Below are 22,825 nucleotides of genomic sequence, written 5' to 3'. Positions count from 1 at the left end.
TCCGCTGCCTGATCTCCTGAGTCATTAAGCTGCACATATTCAATATCGAGATTTATTCATATTCAAACATTTTGTGTTTACAAGCAAAATGTCGAAAAATGTTCTGAGGTTTCTATGGCATGGAGCATACCATGTGGTAGTGAGGGGAGGGTCACACTTTTGTCAGTCACCTAAAAGTGGGGGGGGGGGGGGTCAGGAGTTTTTTAATCAAAACATGAGGGAGGGCCAACACTTTCTTTTGGAAAAAATACCAAAATTCTCCAGCCCTCCCCCCCCCCCCAAGAAAAAACGTACCTTCCCTTATTCGTTAAAAGTGAGGCCTTTTTCCAAGTTATTAATCCCGTTGAGGACTCTAGTAGGCTGGGAAATATTAGTATGTGAAGAAGAAGTGAAAGAAAGAAAAGGAAATGCGTGGAAAATGGTAGGAATGATGACATAAATTAATTGTCCAAGCCCTTAGCAGGCCCGGAGGGACTACACGACCTGGGACGAATATCTATTGCTCGAAAGTTCCCTTAATAAATGGACTATCGGTTTCGATTTCGGAACTACTTCACTGTGTATTCGTAACTTTATTCTCCCTTGCAAGAAGAAATCAGTTACATTAATACAGGTAAGATCGATATTTTAACGATTCCTAAACTGAGCATCATAATAAATTTGTTTTCGAAGGAAAATGGGTAAAATTTCCGCACAGCCCATACTACATTATGCATTCAGTTCTTGCCTTTGGGAAAACAGATTTGTTTTACAATAGTATGGGGTTGTGCGGAAATTTTACCGAAAAATGCCAAGTTCGATCGAAGTTTCGCGCGCAATATCGACGCTTAGTTTATTTAACAAATAGAGAAGCCTTGACTGTGCTCTGTTCTGTTGTAAAGCACGCAAGATGCGGCTAGAGCACGAAAGAAATGTAGAGGGAAACACGAGACGCAGTCGAGTGTTTCTCCCTACTTCTTGGCTTCTCTATTTGTTTTATGATAAAGAATTCGTTAAATTCCCCAAGAATTACTTTCAATTTTGAAAACAAACTTTATTTCCAAAGTGAACAACAGTGTCGTGTACACAAGTAGTATTGTTCGCGGCTAATCCACACTAAATTATTGAACGGTGTTTCTGGAACGGTTGAGTCGCGAACGCTTGAAAGCCGTGAAAGCCTTGAAAGCCTTGAAAGCCTTGAAAGCCTTGAAAGCCTTGAAAGCCTTGAAAGCCTTGTATGCCTTGTATTAATTTCGCGATCAGAAAGGTGAATCTTATGTTTGTTTTCATTGTAGTTGTATGGACATTCTTTTTTAATAAATATATGATCCAAAATCCTGTGTTTTTTGTGTATAATGTTATTATGTTATCTATTGTTTACGCAATTGTCTTGTGGGCTAATTTCTACGTAAAGTTGTGGATGTCTTCAACAAAAGCTGCCGTGAATAGCTTCGATGAATGTAACGTATTTGAGAAAGCTGCTCAGTTATCTGTTATTTTGTATGGTAATAAGCTTAATAATAGCAGTGATGAAGCATTTTCAATAAATACAGTCTGTAACTGTAGATCTCTATACGACAAATTTGTTTATTTTAATCGCCCTAGTACGCGTGGTATTAGTGTTCGTGATCGTAAGCCCAGCAGAATACCAAAGAAAAGAATTACACGTATTTTGAAGAAATCTAGGAAAGTATAAGACGTTTACTTCGAACCTACATCAGAAAAAGCATACCGAAGTCTCCCCGAATGCATCTTTTTACAAATAAAGCTGGTGAAAAAATATATGCACATGGAATCTGATGTGAGAATAAAGGAACAACGAAATATCCCTCTTCTGCAGTCAGAAGAAAATGTCAAAAGTCTAACAAATACAGGATACTGAAAATGCAAAACCAATATCCACATGTAATAAACAGTCCAAAGCCAAAGCAGTTGAATGCACTGAGGTCTAACTCAGTACCAAATGTTTATAAAAATCTGAATCACAGGGTAAATCATTTTAAGTCTAATCTTTCTGGGGATATAGAAAGAAACCCTGGTCCTGTTATTTATTCTACTAAAACAATTCAAGGTCCTTACAGTCAAGACAATGTGGCAATGTTTGGGTTAAATGTTGATACACAGTGTGTAGCCATGTCACTTGCTTTCTCTCATATATAACAAGAGGAATGGTATTTTATCCTCAATGGACTTGGTTAATATCATGAACATTGGTAATGAATTGCATTCTGGTCTATCTAGTCTATCCAAGCAATCCTATTTACTATTAACAGAAGTACCTGAAATGATAATAGTGTTTAATATTAATTATCAGCTTTAATATAGTCCATGCTATACTGGTACTATACATGGTGCATGTGAAGTACAAGATTTCAATTATTGCATGTCATTTGCTGATGCTATGCAGGCTTTGCCAGGACAAAATTATAATTCCTTTCTTTTAACAATCCTTAGTACTACAGTAGGTTTTTACTTTAATGGTGATGGTAAGTTTAAGATATTTGATTCTCATGGTAGAGATCCATATGGTATACCCCATCCTCAAGGAACTTGTGTGCTATTAGAGGTTAACACCTGAAATGAGCTAATAAACTATTTTGAAGGTCTTTATCAAAATTCAAATGTTTGATTTGAACTCAGAGGTGTACATATTAATGAAAAACAATGTGATATGACAGATATTTCTGATCAACAGTTGTCAGCTGTCCCCCTCAAAGCAAATCATGCAGATGCTCAAATTACAACAATTCAGGCCTTATTTTCACTACTGCCTAAGTAGTGCACATTACTGCGAGGATCACTTTCATTAACGTCTTTATCCGCAGTTCAAATATATGACTTTCATATATTCTTAACCATTTATTCATCACTTCACGGGTTTATTTAGAACCAACTTCATGACCAGCTCCCAGTTGGCTTGTTAGCTCAATTGGTAGAGCGCTGCACCGGTATCGCAGAGGTCATGGGTTCAAATCCCGTACAGGCCTGAATTTTTTTCAGGCCTTATTTTCACTACTGCCTAAGTAGTGCACATTACTGTGAGGATCACTTTCATTAACGTCTTTATCCGCAGTTCAAATATATGACTTTCATATATTCTTAACCATTAATTCATATTCCCTTGTTATGCTGTTGTGCCACATCTTTTGAAAGCATTTGTTTTTCCATTATCAAATATTGTGGGTATTGGAATTCACAGACTCTAGATAAAATCACTGACCATACAAACAAGTTTTACAAAGGAAAACTCAATGGTAATAACAGTCCACTCACCATCAACAATTTCTCAAGGACGCTTCAAATATATGATGCAGAAATTAATATTGCCTTTAATTTGGAGAAACAAGGAATACTCTGATGTACATCTCTTGGTTGCAAATTATTGCTTCAGAAGTTAATCACAGATAATACTGAGGACAATACTGGGTTTTATATTGTATCAAATTTATATGTTGTTCAACTAATTTGTCAAATGCTGGAAGACAAAGGTTAATGGCAAGACATAAGTCTCATAGAAAAGAATTACATGCAAAAAGGAAAAAAGAAAGCTATGCACAAATGGAACCTGCCATGAAAAAAAAAGTTTTGTCTGATAAAGCAATATGGTACAAGTCACTGGATCTTGTAGAAAAAGAAAAGCTTTTATCTCACATAGCTCAATGGTATAAATCACTGGATCCCAAGGGAAAAGAAAAGCTTTAGTCCAAATCAGCAGATTGGTATAAATCATTTGGTTCTGCAGAAACACAAAATCTTTTGTCTAGCAGAGCAATTTGGTATAAATCACTGGATACTGCACAAGAACAAAAGAGAGCAGAATGGTTTAACTCGCTCAATTCTGCACAAAAACAAAAAAGGGCAGAACAGTATAAGTCATTGAATCCTGAAGAAAAAGAAAAACTTTTGTCTGGCAGAGCAGTATGGTATAAAACACTGGATCCTGCAGACAAAGATAAGATTATATTACAAGTCCAAGCTAATAAGGAAGCCATAGAAACTCAGTTCAACGTGATTTAGTATACTAGGCAGACACCCGTAGTATCACTACACTTGATCCTAAGGATCCAGTACCGTCCAGGTATCCCAGTTACCCTGCTCAAAGTGTCTAGTTTAGTTTCTAATACAGAATCTGAAAGTGAAATGTTCAGTGAAATTCAGCCCAATCGTGGCTCACAAAAATTTGCAAGTCATTTCACATGACAAGTAGGAAACAAACTGTTCAAGGCGAGTGTTTTATGAATGAACGACAGCCGAATTCACTGGGACATGAAGATTGCTTGGAATGACAGCACTGTAAAACTCGGCTGCAGTGACTGATGTGGCCTTCCACTCAGTGCATCAGAAAGGTTATCAGAGCAAGCTCTTATTTTTCCACTCGAAGGGTAGTCGATTCAGTTCCTAAGGCTTGCTCTTGTGCGATGACTGAAGATTACCATGATGAGCTAGCCGTGATAGACCTCAGTATGATCACAGTCGCTCTGACACATTCATGATTAGTATGAATTTTAACAGTTATTTCTTGGGGAATTTAACGGATTCTTTATTATAAAACAAATAGAGACGCCTTATCTGTGCTCTGTTCTGTTGTAAAGCACTTAGGAAGCGGGTAGAGTACTCAAGAAGTAAGGAGAAACACTCGACTACATCTCATGTTTTCCCCTACTCTTCTTTTGTGTTCTAGCTGCTTCCTGCGTGCTTTACAACAGAACAGAGCACAGTCAAGGTTTCTCTATTTGTTTAATAAAGCATGCTCTTTTAACCAATAACAGCATGCATTATATCCAAACTTAATTATAAATAGCATATAGATTTAAACTGCCCAAATGCCTTTTTAACCATGGAAAACAAAAGTATCAAGAAAAATACTAGCAGTTGTTTTACAGGATTAATTTCGTTTAGTTTATACAGCATACTATAACTAAAGAAGTGATGCCATCAGTCACATAGTGTGTGATGGTTTTGTTTTTATTTACAACCTGGCCTGGCTTTCACAAAGCTTTTTCCCCCATCCTTGTTTCTCTAACTTCTTCTTATTTGTATCATATGTATGCATGGTGATTTGTTGGGTTAAAATCTCATAAAATGCAAAAATTTGTTCATTTACAAACAATTATAAACTCGTTAATTCATTTTAAGACAAGCTGTTATCTCAAATTTTCGTCAATGAGATTGCAAGGAAATCATGCACATACTTTAACAACAACTCACTTCAGGATCATGTACACATTTTATCTTCCAGTCACTGGAAGAAACTGGTTGCATGTATTATAGACCTTGATGCTCATTAATGTGTTCCTCTATGTTTGTGCATGTGGGACGCATACAAATGGGGTTTTTGCATGGCATCTGTTATGCAAATTTCATTGTGAAAGCACTGGCCTAGAATTCTAGGAAGAGCAGGCACCATATTAAAGGTGATGATCTGATGGGACTGAAGAAACAACCTCCTTGTTTCTGATTTGTTTAATGATCTTCAGGAGGTGTCCTACTGACAATACTCTGACAAACTAAATTAGCAGGCAGAGCCTGAGCAATGACCAAAGAGCAGGCTACAATATTTAAAAGCATACTTACCTGATGTCAAGAGAATGTTTGTATAAACAAAACAATGTGGCTGGCTCCTTTCAGATGCGTTCAGCAGTACAAAGGCAAGGACAGACCACTGTACATAAGTACAGAGGTAAACTCTTCAGGGTGGATCATGCAATTGGAGAGAACCCATTGAGTGTATAATGGTTAGTTTGGGGCTGTACATATACTGCAGCATAGCCCATCAATCAAAATTTAAACTTCTGATGATTCCTTCTTAACTATATGCTACTTTTTAGGAGAGAAGGAATTTATGTCCACATAATTTTGGAACCTGGCTGTGACTATCAGTTGAAATAGACAATATGAACTAAACCTAGCAATATATAACACAGTGCATGTATTGAAGATCATGTTTTCCTATTTTTCCTCCACATGGGGATATTTATCCCTTGGTTACCTTTGGTCATGAAAGATCAGGACAATCAAGACTGTTTGATTGTAAAAACATTCTAGATGTTAACCGGGGAATTTAGGATATGGCCTAATTAGCACAACCCTACAATCCCAATAAATTTGCCCTGCTGAGGTTCACAAATCCATTGCAAAACAACCAAGAGGTGGGCTTGAAGAAAATAAATTGGGCAACTTTAGTTGATTAAGTGTCAATCTGCAGAAGGGGAAATTTAGGGTTTGAATCTAAGATGGATCACCAGCAGGGGTTTTTAATGACTAAACATCTGGGGCCTATTGTTCTAGAGGAGGGATTCAAACTTTGACTTAGAAAACACCAAATTTTTTTCATATTATAGCCTGAGTAGACTAAGAAATATTTCAAGACATGTAACTTTATAACACCTCTTATTATATCACTGCAATGCCAGTGGGCTATATGAAACAAATCATGTATTCTGATTGGCTACCTGAGGAGGTAAGATGGGCTGATGGACTCAACCAATATCCAGCCATCTTGACCTCATGCTTGGTCAGTAAGGCATATATATTGACTAACAGCATGTGATCCTCTTGTTACAAATATGTTGGTGTCTGACATATAGTTAAAAAAAAAAAAACACCCTCAGGTCTGATTGGCAGGGAACCCCCTCCCCCCCTCAGGACTTCTCCTTGGATCAGCCTCTGGAATCTGTTGTTTTTGATGAAAGGTGTCCTTTGTACCCTGTGACTGAAATTGTAATGCACAATTGAACCTTTCAGTAGGAAATTATGAAATATGGTAACTACATTTATAGGAGAAAAAATGAAAGCCAATCAGTTTCATGGATGGGAACTACAAAAGACAAATTGTATTTGAGCTTATTTTGAATTGGTTGGCTAAAACTTTTTCTAGTTTATCTCAATTTTTAAATTTGGAACATTTTCCTTATTTGCCCCAATGATAATAGCCAAAACTACTTCACAAGGCTGCTTTCTGCCTCTTTGCTGTTAACAATTTGTAATTTTTTATTTTTTGTGCATTTGACTGTTGATGATAAACATCTAAATTAACTAAATAAGGTTAAGTAATGCATGGTTACCTTTGGTCATGAAAGATCAGGACAAATTTATCCAGGGTCAGGATAACCCAGCTAAAGAACTTCATCTCCAGTTTAGTTAAAAGGCAAAGGCATTTATTTTCACAAAAAGTTCAGTGAGAATTGAACTCAACATCAGAATAAGGGTTAGCATGCAAGGGTTAAAATCAGGGAAAGTTTATTTTGTTGTAAAAAAGCCTTGAAAAAGATTTCCAAGCGAACAATGTGATTAGAGGGTCTAATCTCTCCCAACCCCCGATAAAGGTGAAAATTAGGGAGTTAACTTCAAAAGCCCCCCCCCCCCCATCTCTCCCCTGTCACATTGTCCCAATTTCAGCATACGATTAGCATCGATAAACATTCAGTTCCGTGATCTTTTAGGGTTGTTCTTGCTGAGAAGATATGCTTTTAAACCTTACTCGTCAACTCCGCTCTGATACATTGTTACAAATCGTTTACAGGCAAACTGGACATTGTTGATATTGCAAAGAGGTTTTTTTTCATGAATTACCTGATGGATTTATTTCAAAATTTTGTTGGAGCATGCTAAGAGTCAATTCGTCAATCAAAAATTCTTTTGATCAATAAACTATTGTCAACAGACCTATTTGTATTTGACCCTGTCGGTAAATGTTTCTTTTTCAGTGGTCAGCAATGAATCGTCCAGTATGAATCTTTCTGCTGACCAGAAACGATGGGTAGTCTTCGGAGTTGCTCTAAACAAGGTTCTAGTCGCAGAAATACGACCGTTTGTTGAACAAGAGATTCAGAGAGAGTATGGAGATCTTCAAAAAAAGCATAACATCTATACTCAAAGCTATAGAGGGCGACTCCAAAGGCACGCAGTGGCTTTAAAGTATGAGAATATCAATGGAAACGACACATTACCCAAGAAACCTGATAGAAAGTATGACTATCCCATGTTTGACTACCGGGTGACGTCACACATTGACTTCGCCAAGCTGTATGTGGAGAACTTCATGGCCAAGTTCAACGCATTTGACGAACATTGTGATGCGTCAGCTTTGCTTACATTACTTGGTAAAGTTCCTGTGTTTCCTGCTGTTGTCCCGACTGCAGCTGACAATGTAAGACATGTCAGGAATTCCTGGGCACACTGTGATTTTGGTAAGTGGGACCAAAAAGGTTTTGAGAAGAGCTTTCACATGATGAAACAGCTGGTGGAACAACTGGGCCTGCCAATTGCAGACAAGGATGCCCTTCTAAAACAATTAGAAGACTGGGAGAAAAAAGGTAACGATAAATGTTGCAATAGAAAGTCTTTCCTTTTCAGTGCTAAGGAGTAGAATCGTGTGTGAATTAAAAGCTTGTTAGTTTTTTTTATTACATATTTTTTTTACCGTTTCTTTTATCGTTGAGTTGGCTTTTAAGTTTTAACTGCCCTCCATAAAGTGCAAGAAGTTTCGTGGCGTTTGAATGAAAAAGTAGCGGTGAAACCAAATGCGGAGACAACCTACCTTGACATGTACACTTCTTTTTCTGTTGGACTTAATAATGTATAAAGGCCTAATAAGGCTAACACGCCCGTCCTTAGCTGCTAACCTGGACTGATGACTTGTTTCCTTTTTCTGCCGGTAGAAAAGAGCTAGTGCTATAGGGACCAAAATAGAATCTTCTAATACCGCACCCGCCGCTAATTTTCTTTCCAACCCGCCAGGTTAAACCCAAGTTTCTCTAGTTCACGACCTTTTTCGTCTAGATTCGGCGAAAGTTCCGAAGCGCTACCAGTGGCTAAAGGACTTTTTGTATGGCGCGGAAAATGGGGCGGAATAAGAGACCATTTCTCGATACGCACGATAAATACCCGTGATAAACGTGGTGACTGAAAACGAGGCCTTCCGACATGATTGCGAATTTGTTGTTTGCTCAACGAGTACTGAATTACTTCAGCATGTTGTTAGAGGTCGTCTTCTCTGGGAGACTTTTTCTCCAGGGTCTCTTATTTTCCCCCCGCCCTCCTTAAAAACTAGCACCCCAAATTTCAATTTCAAGTTGGACGTCGAGAATCACCGTAGAGTATTATCGCTAAATTCAAGTTGAATTGAACAGCTATTGAAGAGATAAGAAATAGTGTTCCTACAGAAAATCGAACTCCATCCACGCTTCATTAAGAAAAGCATGAGAGTGGTTCACATGGATGAAGGAAGCAACATCAGCTAGTGATGACCTGGATGGAGGGAAAATGAAGGGTTTAGTTATAAGGACTGTTAAGGCTTTTATCGGCTATATCCTCCGAGAATTCGACTAACTCGTCAAAAAGAAACTATCCGTTCTCGTGGACAACAACTTCTGTCGAAGGCTTAAACTCAATTCTGGTAAGTAAAAGCTATGCGTGTCTCAACAAGCACGCCCTTTGATAAGATAAACAGTATTCAGTTTCATGCTCAGTTGTAATTAAAAAATAAAATAAAGGTTCGTAGTGTTGAGTACTTAAGGTTTGCAAGGTTCAGATCTTGAGGTTTTCAAGGTTCAGTTCTGAGATTCGTGTTGCGTTTCTTCACACTTCTCCCTGGAGCAACGAATCATTGTTGGTCAATAAGTCTCCTGATTCTGTCTGCAGTAGCTGCTGCTGCTGCTCGTCTTGGTGGTCTGAAACGTTCAACTGGTTGGTCGTGTTGCTGAACAATTTAGATTTGCTCGTTTTCAGGCAGTATTCACTTCTAGTGGGAAGAGCTTCTACACTGGTCTCCATAACTTTGAAGGTTTTCCTTTCTTAGTTATGACTCGCAACACAGCACCTCTGCTGTAACCATCTCTACTTTCGATCAGCTCGATGATCTCTCCCAATCTCCACTTGCTCCTCGCTTAGCTATCATCCTGGATCAGAACAACGTCTCCAACCTTTGCTTCCTTGTTCTGACCTCCTTTAGTTCCACAATAATAAACTCTCTAAGTCCTACAAGGTACTCGTTTGACCATCGTTTCCAGAAGTGTTCTAGCAGTCTATTAAGGTATCGTGCTCTCTTTTCCAGCTTCGAGGTGGTCTATTCATCATCATCGTTGAACTCAGTGGTGTTTGGCAAATTCGTCTTCCAATGACTAGATGAAATGGCGTTAGGGGTTCCTCCGTGATATCTTAGTAGACATATGTTAGGGGACGTGAATTGAGTACCCCCTCCACTTCTATCAGGACCGTTTCCAGTTCTTCGTAGGAAAGCTGTGTCAAGAACCTTTCGGAGGCTTCTTTTTACCAGTTGTACCATGCACTCATAATAACTACCCCACCAGGGAGCTTTCTCTAAGGTAAACTTCCAAGTGATTCCCTGATTAGCGGTGAAATCTTGGGTTCTCTCGTTCTTAAGCAGTCGTCCTAACTCCCTGTTGGCTCACTTGAACGTCTTTGCGTTATCAGTCGTTATGGATACTGGTCTTCCACGTCTGCCTTTGCATTTTAGAATTCCGTCCTCGTCCCTGAACAGGCCAAGTTGTTGTTTCATATTCTCAAAATTCTTCTCACTCTCTAAAGACCTTTGAACTTCAAGGATCCAAAGAGTTTTCGCCACACTGATTTCTTCAGAGTGATCTGTTTTCTTGAGGGTTCTCTTCTCCCGTTCTTTGCTGACCTCAGATTAAGAAACTTTAGGCTGAGAGTTGTTACTCTGAATAACTTCGTGGTATCGCTGAATCGTCCACAGTCGATAACTTCACTCAGCTTTACAGGCTTGCCACGCTCTCCCGTCGGTTTTATCATAGTGGTCATGTTCTCTGGGTTTCGTTCCTTGGCTTTGAATTATTTCCTTCCTTCTTCTGTCAGATCTTCTTCCTTTGAAACTTCAGAGTTCGGGTGGATCTTAGGTGGGCCCTTCAAGCAAGCGGGACCCTTCCATCACAGGCTATCATCTACGAGCTCAGAGGCGAGACACCCTCTGGAGCCAACGTCAGCAGGATTCTCAACTCCGGGAAAGTTGGCGCCAGCTCTTCACATCGGTCAACTTGTGGATTTCCTATATTCGGTTCTGTACGAACTGCTTGAATTCCCTGTTAGACTGGATCTAATAGAACGCTGTGGTGCTGTCAGTCCAGCAGAATGTTTCTTTTATGCTCAACACCTTTTCCAAGGCTTCCTGTACTGAAGAGAATAAACGTGCCACGATTAGCGCGGCAAGCAGCTCAAGTCTGGGGATGCTCATAGGCGAAGATGGTGTGACTCTGCTCTTAGATGCTACGAGGCTTGTTCTGTGGCCATCTTCAGTTTTAATGCACAGATAGACAACTGCGCCGTACGCTCCCCTCGATGCATCTCCAAAACTGTGCAGAGTCGCAGATTTTATTTTCCTCTCTTCTGCCGGGAAGTAATAACGGTTCACACTCATTTCCCCAACCCTTTCCAGGTCAGCTAGCCACTTCTGTAGACGGTTCCTTCCAAGTTGAGGGATAAGTCCGTCCCATTCACACTAGTTTAAGCAAAGTTCTGGCAACAGCATCCTAGTACATCCTCATAGTACCACCGTCGATGGTGAGATCAGTCCTTGAGGATCAAATAGTTTAGCTGCAATTCGAAGAATGTTTCGCTTTGTAGGTTCCAGGTTCTTGACAAATTCGACGATCTCATTCAGCTTCATAACATCAGTGTCTCATCCCAGGTTCTGATAAGTTCCAAGGACCTTGTGCTCCTTTGTGGGGTCGATTTCTCCAAGACCACCGACGGTGATCTTTGCATAAGACTGATCTTCGTCTTGAGGAGACTCTTGTTTCCCATGATGCTCATTTCCCTTTCGGTCACTTGAGGTCTTCTCAATGACTGTTTTTCGTTTGATGCCCATTTACGCAGGGTGAACCGTCTGGTTGTGAAGCAAGAATTCGTTGTCTTGTCTTGTATGGTTCATCGTCATCTTCACCGCCAGTTGTCAAATCGTCCACGTACAGGCCTGATAGAATGTATTCAGCTGAGGCTAGGTCACTTTCATAGTATTCAGTACCATGGTGCCGCAGCATCGCGTTCAAGAGGAATGGAGAGCAGTTCATACCGAAGATAACTCGGCAGAAAGGATAGATCTCGATGTTTGGGTCGTCCTTTCTGACGTCATCAATCCATAAAAATCGCATCAGATCTCTTTGTTGTTCATCTACTGCGATATTAAGAAAAGCTTTCTCGATATCGGCGACTAATCCCACTTTGCGAGCTCGGAAATGCATCAAGATGTCTGCAATACTCGCGGTCAGCGGCAGACCCGTAAAAGTCAGTCATTCTGGTAAGGGCAGTTTGGTTTCACTTCGGCACTTGCGTCAAACACCACTCTCAATTTAGTGGTTAAGGCGTCGCTTCTAATGAAAGCTTGATGGGGCAAATACTGAGTCTGACGAAGTAACTGTTCTTCAGTTTCTTCCACACGTTCAATGATTCCATCGTGCAGTTGATCTCGAAAGGTCTGGTCGTACTCTTTTATGATAGATGGCTCTTTCCTCAGACGTCGCATCACAGAGTTCAACCTTGCAAGGCTTAAATCGTAGTTATCAGGCAGCAGGTCTCGGTTTTTCTCTAAGGGCAGTTTCACGCAATATCGGCCGTTTTCAAAGGAAATGTTCTCTAGAAACGTTTCATGGGCCGTCGCTTATTCTGTAATGCCGATTGAATCCAATCGTCTGTGGAACATTCGTCTTTCGGTAGACGGGGAACCTTCAGCACGTGTGCGGAAACGAAATTGGCGCTTGAAAGCTGCGTGCTTCTCTTCTCGCTGGGAACTGGGCCCGAAAGTACCCATCCAAGGATGGTACAACTTCCCACCGGTCCTGGGCCGTTTCCCCCCGTCTCGTCCCTCTATTGAAAAACGACCACATGAAATCGGCTCCGATTCAGACGTCAATAGGCAGATCTTCGTTTCCATGGTTACAGCCGGCCAATTCAATTTCTGCGGGATGTTTGAAGTGTACTTTAGCAGTGTCAATCTCTTGGTTTCCGATCGGTGCTCAAATAATAGGCACAACAAAGGCTTCGATTTCTCGCGCTGACCACTTGTTGACATTTTTAATGACAACTTTAACCTTGTCGCACTCAGTTGAATGGTCAGTGACGCCAGTTCCAAATGTTTTTATCAGGTGCGAATCTGTGCTAATTGTGGGTAGATTTAGTTGGTCTCGTGCGCGCTGGGTAATGTAACTCTTTTGGCTCCAGGAATTGAAAATCACTCTAGCTCTCATTCCATCCCCGTTTGTTTCTTTATTTCCAATTAATGCTTGAGCAGTTTGCAACAAGATCGAATCTTGCGACCCCACGTGAAGCGTACTTGGTCCACTTGTAGTTGTCTGCGAAAGCTGATAAGATCTTGTGTTTTGAGGTATCTCACCTCGCGTGGAGTCGATTGCATTTCTGATTGTTTGATTTCGTTCTTGTGAATCCCTTTCGCACAGGCTAACGTGATGTCTCCTAGAGCATTTAAAGCTGGTAATTTTCGATGGGCAATTTTTAGCAAGGTGGCTTTTCCTGAGACAAATAAAACATCGACCTTGCTTTTTCAAGCATTCTCTCCTTACCGCCCGGTTTGTCACGACGTGACAACTTGCTGTGGGGTGTCGCTGTTTGCAAACTGTACAACTTGATGTACTTGCCGGCTCATTTCCTGAGAAAAATGCCGATGTGCTTGGAAGGTTTGATTGCGGTGGTTTCACATTCCTTCGATTTTCTGGATTGTAAAAATTCTCCTTTGCGGTAAGGGCTTGAACTGCTCCACATCTTTCCCTGTTTTCAATTTCACTGCGCAGAATTCGTAAGATTTCACCGAGGTCTTTCATTTCACGGCCCACTAACAGGCGAATATCTTCGGGATTATTCGTCATGAGCACGGGTACCAAAAAGCTTCCATAGGATTCCGTGGGCACTTCTAACGCTAGTAGGCCTCTTACGTGCGCTTCAATTTCGTCATACGTTTGCCGTAATTTCCTAACGTCTTTGGTGGATCCAAGGAAGGGCAGCTTGAGAAGTGCACCCATGTGACTACTTTTGATCACTTGCTCGTTTCCAAACAGATTTGTTAGAAGCTCGATCGCTGAGTTGTAATTGCAATCTGTTAAAAGTAGACCGGCGATTGTCGCTGCTGCAGATCTCTTAAGAAGGCTTTTCAAGTAATTGAACTTATCGATGTTGTGCAATTCTGGGTTTTTCATAAACGGTGCTCCCAAAACTATCCCAAAATTTCAACCACTGACTTGGCTCTCCAGAAAAATATTTCAAACCCAGTTGGGGAAGTGTCGCATGTTTGTTTGAGCCGCCAGCGCTTGCCATGGTCGGGCCTTTGGTGAGTGATCCATTGATCCATTCCCACCCTTGCTCTTACTTTCCTAGAGCGACAACATGTTTTCGATCTCCAGGATAAGATCCAAAATTCTCTCGCTGAACCTACCAACTTCGCTAATTTCTTCCTCAACTTCTTCGTCCTTCTCTAAAGCATTCAATACAGCTTCGTCAAGATTTCGAATGATGACCATTCGATCACGCAGTGAAATTTTAATTTGTTTGAGCTTTTTTTCATTCGAACAATCAAAATCCTGGATGATTTGTTCTGCATCACCCATCAACTTGGTGGCGTAGAGGCGATACCCTTGCCCCTTCAATGTTTCTTTTTTTGAGGCCATTTTCAAATCCGGCTCGAAGGACCATGTTAAGGTTTTTATTGGCTATATCCTCCGAGAATTAGATTTACAAGACTCTAAGGTTCTAACTAAAACTCTAAGTCAAAAAGAAACTATCCGCTGTCATGCATAACAACTCCTCTCGAAGGCTTAAACTCGATTCTGGTATATAAAAGCTATGTGTGTGTCAACAAACACGCCCTTTGATAAGATAAACAGTATTCGGTTTCATGCCCGGTTCTTATAAAAAAAAATAAAATAAATGTGCGCAGTGTTGAGCTCTTAAGGTTTGCAGGGTTCAGTTCATAAGGTTTGCAAGGTTCAATTCTTAAGGTTTGCAGGGTTCAGTTCTGAGATTCGTGTTCCGTTTCTTCACAAGGACCATAGTAATATACATGAAGAAACTACGCTTGTCTGATTGCCTGAAAACGAGTGCATTTTTCATCTACCACGAGTGCAAAGTTTTAACACCAATGCAAATTCCAAATAGCGCGCGCGTGCCGTCAAAATTCCGTCTGTCTGAACTTTTTGTGATTCTTTTTCATGCACATCAATCAAAAGTAACGACATGATTTCTCATGCAATTTGGTGAAAAATGTACTTGTGCTTATTTACACCAAATTGCGCTCGAAGTCATGTTGTTACCTTTACTAACTGTATGTTGGTAGATTTAGTCTTGGGTATGGTTTCTTTAATCTCAGGAGCCATACTGTGTATGAACGCTACTATCGACCCTGATCTTGTAAAGGCTGTTCAACAAGATCTCATCGCTCTGAAGAACGACGTTGATAAGCTGACATTTGAAAAAGAGGAAGAAAGAGTGCAATTGAAGACTGCGCTTCATGACGCTGTAGGTGATCGGAAAGAGCTGGAAAAACGCGTTTCCAAAGTGGAACAAGAACAAGAGTCACTAAATGCTAAAGTACAAGACCAGATAAATGAACTAAAAACTGAACAAGTGAATGTGCAACGACGTGTTGAAAATCTGGAAGGGAAACAGTACTTGACTAAACCCCAAATCTGTTATGGTAAAGTGCAACATCTTGATTCTGCATGAGACTTTGTCTAACATTGAAGCGATACTCTACAATTACGTTACGCTGCGCATTTTTGATGCCACACTTGAACAGGGCCCGTTTTCACCTTACCAAAAAGTTTGTGGTGGGGTTGTGAGAGATAGTTAGAAGTGAGTGATTTGTTTCATACAGTGGTAACGTTTCAAACGTAGCAAAAACAGAATGTATAATCAACGTTTCCGACCAGGCCAAACCTCTGTCGACAAACATTCTAGGCTTACGGGACTTGATGAGGGACTGTTTTATATGGAGTGTTTTTACAGCCTTGACGTTACCTGAGAACAGCCGTCTCCTTCCTTTAACTCGCACTCGCATACATGCATGCCCCTGCCATTTCGTTTGTTCACATAACCTCCCTCACATATGTGACGGTGAGCCAAGAGTTCTCGGAACTGAGAAAAAAAGCTATAAATCGGTGGCAGCAATGCTACACGAGACGATTTTTTAAATATCCGTCAGCATGCAGTGCGAGTTTTTTTTTTCTCCACCAATGTCAAAATTCACACCTTTGTTGTTGCTAAGTCAAAAGTTGCGCAAATCTTTGTTGGTGTCATGTTTAATACACGTACAGAGTTCGATTTTTCGAGCAACAAAGCTTCCTAACAATCTTTTTGTTGGTTTTCACGTGTAAAACTACCTTGAACATCTTTTTGATGTTTCAGACAGTGCCAGTTATGAAGCGGAAATCACTTTTTTTGCCAAACGTTTTGATCAAGATACAAGAAAGTGGTTCTTCGAGGATTTCAACAAATGGTTTATGGATCCAGGAGACTCCAGGGCGTATGTTCTACTTGGTGATGCTGGGGTCGGCAAGAGTGTCCTGGCGAGTTTCCTAACAGACCAAAAACGAGCCGCTGGAGACTTAGCAGCTGCCAATTTCTGCCACCATTACGATGACACAAGAACCAATCCCAGGTATCTTCTGGGGACTATCGCATGTCAACTTTGCAAATGTAATGAGCAGTACAATTGTCTTGTGGGAGGGGAGGTTGGCATTACAAATTATTTGGCTAATTCTGCTCTAGGTGTTCAGGAATTGTTTACCAAATTATTACAGGAGCCACTGGCTCAATGCACTCCTCCTGACTCTAAAAAGTTAGTCGTCATTGACGCTCTTGATGAGACAAAATACGAGTCCAGGGAAGATTTTCTCGATCTTATAATCCACCGTTTTCCCATGCTTCCACAATGGCTTGTGTTTTTTATCACCAGTCGCCCTGAGGATTGTGTCCAGTTCAGATTGAAAATGTACAATCCCTGTATTAAAATTTGTGCAGGGAACAGCGAAGATGTTGATGTCTATCAACAGCACGAACAGGACATAAAGCTATATTTAGAGAAAACCGTCGATTTTTCAAGTCTGCCATACTCGTTGGATGACGTAGCAAAAAAGAGCAATGGAATGTTTTTGTACGCCTTCTACATTGGAAGAGCTCTCCAGAATCAAGCGCATTCAGGTAAGATAATTCGGCTGGATGAACTATTCCCCGGAGACATTGAAAGTTATTTTCTGCAGAATTTCAGGAGAATTGTTACCAAAATAGGAGAGGACTTGTACAAGAAATTTTTTGGATGTGCCAAAGTCGCTCCCTCTCCGCTTCCTGTCCCGTTTATTTCGTTCATTCTTCAAAGAGAAAAGTCCAGTCTCGACGAACAGGAAGTAATTGATGCCCTCTCAATATTTCTGGTGTTTCGCACTCATGATCAGACGTTCACCTTTCTTCACAATTTGATCCCAGAGTGTCTAACTAACAAAGAAAAAGCTCGAAAATTTTTCGTTGATAGGATCACAGCAGGTGAGTATCTCAGAGACGTTATTAATGAATGTCTCTCTAAATTTTTGAATGAACAATCGGAAGGAAGTCTTTCCATTGACATCCATCTACTTGATTACGTATTGCGCGTGGGGTTACACTTTTTGTTTGGGTTCTCAGACAAAGTTTCAGTAGAAACAGTCTCCAGTTGCTTGACTAGTTTTAGATTTATTCAAGCAAGAATAAAATGCAGACGAAATGAGATTTACGCTCTAATTAAAGATTTTAAGAGAGGGGCCCAAAACAAGTCTTCTGTTTGCTGTAATAAACAAGTTCTTCAAGAAATATGCGCTGTTCTTGAAAGGAATGTTCACGTTCTCTGCGAATGTCCTAAGCTTTTACATTCTTGCCTGCGGATGACCTCTAAAGCTGTCAGGGATATTATCCCTTATGGTATCTCAACTTCTTGGATGGAGTACAGTTGGCTCAGAAATCCTTTGATTGAAATTCCCCCTGGCATTTACTGCTTTGCTTTGTCTCCGGACAAGGTGTGGCTGGCTGGAGGAAAAGAGCAATCCATTTTCTTATTTAATGCGTGTACGCTAAAAAAAGTTCACGGTCCTGTCGAGGTTGTAGAATCAGCAGATGTTATTCAACATGTGGAATTTTCATCAGACAGCAAGTTCCTTTTTTTCGGAAGGTTGGATAAATGGTTTTCTTTGGAACTTGGATGTGTGAAGGAGTTTCCTCAGTTTGCAAACAGAAAGAGGTTTTGTAAATGGGGCTCTCTCGCTTTACATGGTCGCTATATTGCAGTAGAGAGTGGTAACGTTTGGGACACATTTCATTGTCAGTCATGTGTGACAAGCCTGATTTGTTTGTGGGCAACGCTTGAACTTGAACAGATCGAGAGGAATGAGATTGTCTTTATGCGTGACCTAATACAACTTTGGATGAAATATTTTTCTTCTTTGTTCATCAGAAAATCTAGGAGGTTAGAGAAAGTACCTGGAATTTTTCAACTTTTGCAACTTGTTGAGAGCAGTGGTTCTGATTTTATCTTGAAATTCGTGAGGGATTGTTCGCTAATTAGTGATACTACTGAGTTTCAAAATTTTCTCCTTCAACATTTTCATCGATTTCCTCCATGTCATGAAAAACGGCTTGTACTCTTGCAAACGAGGTTGAAGCGGAAGTTCCAAGAAACAGCTCTTTTATCTGTTCGTGAGCGCATTATTCATCTTTACCACGAGATATTCCCCTATCAGGTTTGGAATTTAGAGAGTGGAAGATCTGCACTGGAGGAGGTATTTTTTGCGGGTACTCGGCCACATCCAATTTTTTTCTTTTATCCCTTACCCGATCGCACTGATCTCAATAAGAGAATCTTTCCTAGTATGGATGAAGTTGAGTCACTTGGTTGTATTGCAGTGGCTAATGCTATGTATTACCTTCTTCTAGCTCTGAATGGAGCTGAAAGTGAATGTTTTCGCTTTGATCCGCTGTGTAACGTTTGGAACTTCTCTAAGTCAGGTCTGCTGAACCCTTACTTTCTCACCCACTCAACAAATGAGATTCCTCATCTAAAATTCTCAGAGGAAGTAAGGGTGTCTCTGGATCAGAACTGGCTCGCAGTTGGTACTAACCGGAAGCGGCGTACTATTTCCTCTTTCCTCGTGGTAACTTTGTTCCAAAAAAATAGCCAGAGTGAACGTTTTGATTATGAAAATCCGGTTTATGCTATCAAAGATGTGAATGCCTTTGCCTTCACAGGTGACTGCAGCGTTTTACTCTATCTTACCGAACACAAATCATGTCATGCACTGTCTCTTCAAACTGGTACTACCCTTTCAAGCGTCTCAGGACTTACTCCACTGTACTGCACCCCTGAAGAAAAGGTCGGGTATTGTTTTTGCACTAGAGAAGAAGAAAAAACCATCTTTGCAAGGGATTTGCCTAGCGATTTTCTCGAGTGTGTATGGACTTCAATTGATCACATACCTCAGCTGGAGATTGCTTTTTCTTCACCTGATACCATTACGTCCATCAGCTGTAATGCAATGCTTTCCTCATGGAATATAGCAAGCGCTGATGTTCCCTCGGTCGAGTTCATTCCCATAAGGCGCATAACGAATCAACCCTTAACTCTTGGAGAAGATAAACCTTTGGAGAATTGCGTATTTTCTCACTGCGGAGAACTACTGGCTACTCAACGAAGTGAAGATATACTGTTGCTCAGGCATGGCAAGTTTCTTGGCAAGGTCTTCATACTTCAGAAGGATTGCAGTATTTCCTGTATGACTTTTTCAGCTGACAGCACCTTACTTCTTTTTTGTATCGAAATGAATAAAGATCATGGCGTGAAGTTCCTCATATGGGATATTAAAAAGTGGGCTTTGTCAGCTTCTTGTGACTCTATATATCTACGCTCAGTAGACTGCTGTTGCTTTTCATGCGACAACACTAAAGTAATAATTTGCGGTCAGCTTAACATTCAAATTTGGAAGTACGCTGACCATTCCTGTAGTCTACTGACAACGCTGACACCTAGTGGGTTTCGTAGTGAGTTTGATAAGTTCGCTCATTGTGCAGTTTCTCCAAACGACAAACTGCTGGCTTGCTGTATTGCAGACAACATTCTCCTTTTCCCCTTAGCTGAACAACAGCCTGCTTCTCAAATACCACACTGCCGTCTTGGAAGGGTTGATTTTTGCCAGTTTCTGAAGGGAACTCGTTACCTGATCTCGTATGGAGTTGATGGTGTTGTGTTCTTGTGGGATTTGATCGACTGGGAAGCTGTTGCACACGCAAGAATTACACTGGGGAAGGAAAGTATCATAACAATCGCCGTGTCTCCCGAAGAAAACAAAGTTGTTTGCTTGACATCTTTCGGTCGACTAAGCTTGATTACACTGTGTGGATTACAGTGTGAAAACCTATCCGATTTACCGTTACAGAATAAGAATGCCATTGGAAATGCCAACTATTCTGTAAGTCGCGAACAGTTAAAAGAATGGAGTGTACCGACTTCTACTTCCCACGAAAACTTTGACATCTCCAAGGATGATTGGTTACTCGTGTTATCTTCAGATGAAAATGAAGTGGACAGTGATGAAGACTAGTCAGATGAGGAAGGACGTCGAATTGGTTATCTTTGTAATTAGATTGGCTCTTTTCGGTGCGATTTGAACATTTCACTTTCAAATTCTGTACTAGAGACGAAAAAACTTCAGGAAAATTAACTAACCTCTCGCCACACAGTTCTTTCTAGCGAGTAGCAATGTTTGCTCCATGGCGATCCCAGAAATCTTTGCGCAAACATAAGGATCTGATTACTGACAGCCCATTCATTGGGCGGCCAATTCATTCGAAGGTGACCACGAGGTCATGTAGATAGTCAGGCTAAACCAATGCCTTTGAACGATGATAGCTGATCGAACTTGACGTCTTAATTTATCAGTTTCTATTAAAAAGTAAAAAGAAGAAAAAAAATGCAATGGTAGCCATTCAAAACAAGTGGACAATGAGAGGGCAAACAAGTAGAGAACCCAAGCCCACCCGGTGGTGGCCCCGTGTATTATTCGATCAATCTTCCCTGGACTTGCGTTCAGTTGTCTCTTTCAACTCTGTTACCCTCACAATTAATTAACTGCTTCTCATGTGATTTTCATCCTTTACCCGTAATCATACTGTGATAATTTGCTAAATAATCAATTCAACACCTAGGTCGATAATTTCTCTTTTTCTGTGGTGTGTCAAATTTTTTAGCTGTACGTTGTGATTTGATGAGTGGTAGGTAAACGTCATGTATTTCTGTTAGTCTGAAACAACATCAAGGTGTGTTTAGTTTGTATTTTAAAACCTTAATTAATGCACAAGTAAGTGTATAGAACAAATAGTTTTACAGTTATACCTAGCAAAAACTGGGTTTGCTGAGAACTCATTAAAAACATAAGAACATAGGAAATTAGAAACGGATATGATATTTTAGATATATCATCAATCACAGTTGTTTATTTATAGTATTTTAGGCTACATCACACCATCGAGAGCCTTTTAGGAATTTTTTAGAGAAATTTAAACTTAACCTTTAATTTCATCGTGTACGTCAGTTGCTCAGTAACAATGATTAACAATGATTGACAATTGAAACCGCTTATTCGTTTTCGTCAGAGTTAGCTATTTCAGTTCTTTGATCAGTGACGTATGATCGAATTATTCAGAAGGTATTTAAAAGTCTGCGATTTTTTATGTACATTAGGAATAGTATATTGAAAATGTTTTTGTCCGGTGGTTGTGAACTTCGAGGAACATATGTCCATATGCAAATATTTTCAGCCCAAATGGAGGCTGTTGTGTTTATTATGCTTCAAATATTTTTTGCGTTCTAAACAAACTTTTTTGCAATCGTTCAGCCCAAATGGAGGCTGTTGTGTTTATTATGCTTCAAATATTTTTCTGCGTTCTAAACAAACTTTTTTGCAATCGTCTTAGCGCCTAAAACTCTTACTGCGCTGATGGTGACATTTCAGTGTTCCCTCGAGAGACCTTAAGACCCTTCCCTCTTAGAAAGAAAATTTTAAACGTAACTTTTTGTCGTATCGGACGCAAACCGTAAAATTAGAGACGATAACTTTAGGAATATCACCAAACAGTCAGTACACATTGGGTCGCCAGACGTGCTTAGACCAATCCCACGCGACAGGAAACATTTGATGGGTTTAATTAGATTAATATGAAAATTAGATTATGAGCTCGAGACTTGTATTGTGTGATAGCTAATTATTACCTAGCCAATTAGATTTCAGCATTTGTGATAGAACGCTAAAAGAGATATACTAATATACGATAGCTTTATCCACGTATTTTTCCTAGGAAAATGTGGATATTTTTGTGCACATTAGTCTTGTTATTGCTTGTTAGTGAAATTAAAGATTCAGAAACTCGAGAATGGCCTGGTTGGTGACAATTTCACTCGCTGGATCTTTAGGTGCTGTTCGAGGGCTAGAAATTAAGGGTTTCCAACAACGACCCCTAAACGGAAACTCTGGAGATACAAAAACCTTTCCATTTCCCTTGGATACAGATGCCCGCATGTTACTGCCGATAAGTCACCATGACAAACTGCTCTGTGTTGTGTACTACTTCAGTTGTTAGAAGTTTCTGAAACTTTTTTTATGGTCACGGTCATAGCACAAATTCAACACATTTTGGCTTAAAGCGACTTGTTGCGGGACAAAATTATGCTGCGGTAATTTCTGCAGCAAATAGCGACACAGAAGAAATATCGTTAATCCCCTTGGATGGGGCGATTGTCGTTCTAGTTTCCCCTCAGCATTTTGTCAGTTTTCTCCTGGCAGGTTCCCGG

At 40.3% G+C, this 22,825-nt stretch overlaps 1 protein-coding gene and 1 pseudogene across 1 annotated transcript; both read left to right on the top strand.

Moving 5' to 3' along the window:
• Positions 1–375: 375 nt before the first annotated feature.
• LOC149048477 (uncharacterized) lies at positions 376–22,408 on the top strand. The gene is made up of 4 exons (XM_089198744.1): positions 376–613; positions 7,686–8,294; positions 15,329–15,655; positions 16,366–22,408. The coding sequence occupies exons 2-4, from the start codon at positions 7,709–7,711 to the stop codon at positions 20,577–20,579; spliced, it is 5,127 nt and encodes a 1,708-aa protein (XP_089054870.1). The 5' UTR covers positions 376–613; positions 7,686–7,708; the 3' UTR covers positions 20,580–22,408.
• Positions 1,683–3,885, top strand: LOC149048478 (uncharacterized; annotated as a pseudogene).
• Positions 22,409–22,825: the final 417 nt, after the last annotated feature.

This window comes from Pocillopora damicornis, chromosome 3 (genome assembly GCF_964200805.1).
Source record: "Pocillopora damicornis chromosome 3, jaPocDami1.2, whole genome shotgun sequence".
In the NCBI taxonomy this organism is placed as follows: Eukaryota; Metazoa; Cnidaria; class Anthozoa; order Scleractinia; family Pocilloporidae; genus Pocillopora; species Pocillopora damicornis.
The sequence above is the reverse complement of the archived record's forward strand: the minus strand, read 5'-3'. Positions and strand labels throughout refer to the sequence as shown.

Coding starts and splice junctions, on each gene's coding strand:
- LOC149048477 (XM_089198744.1), top strand. CDS start 7,709: ATGAATCTTTCTGCTGACCAGAAACGATGGGTAGTCTTCGGAGTTGCT. Junction 8,295..15,328: donor AGAAGACTGGGAGAAAAAAG/GTAACGATAAAT, acceptor CTTTAATCTCAG/GAGCCATACTGTGTATGAAC. Junction 15,656..16,365: donor TAAACCCCAAATCTGTTATG/GTAAAGTGCAAC, acceptor TTGATGTTTCAG/ACAGTGCCAGTTATGAAGCG.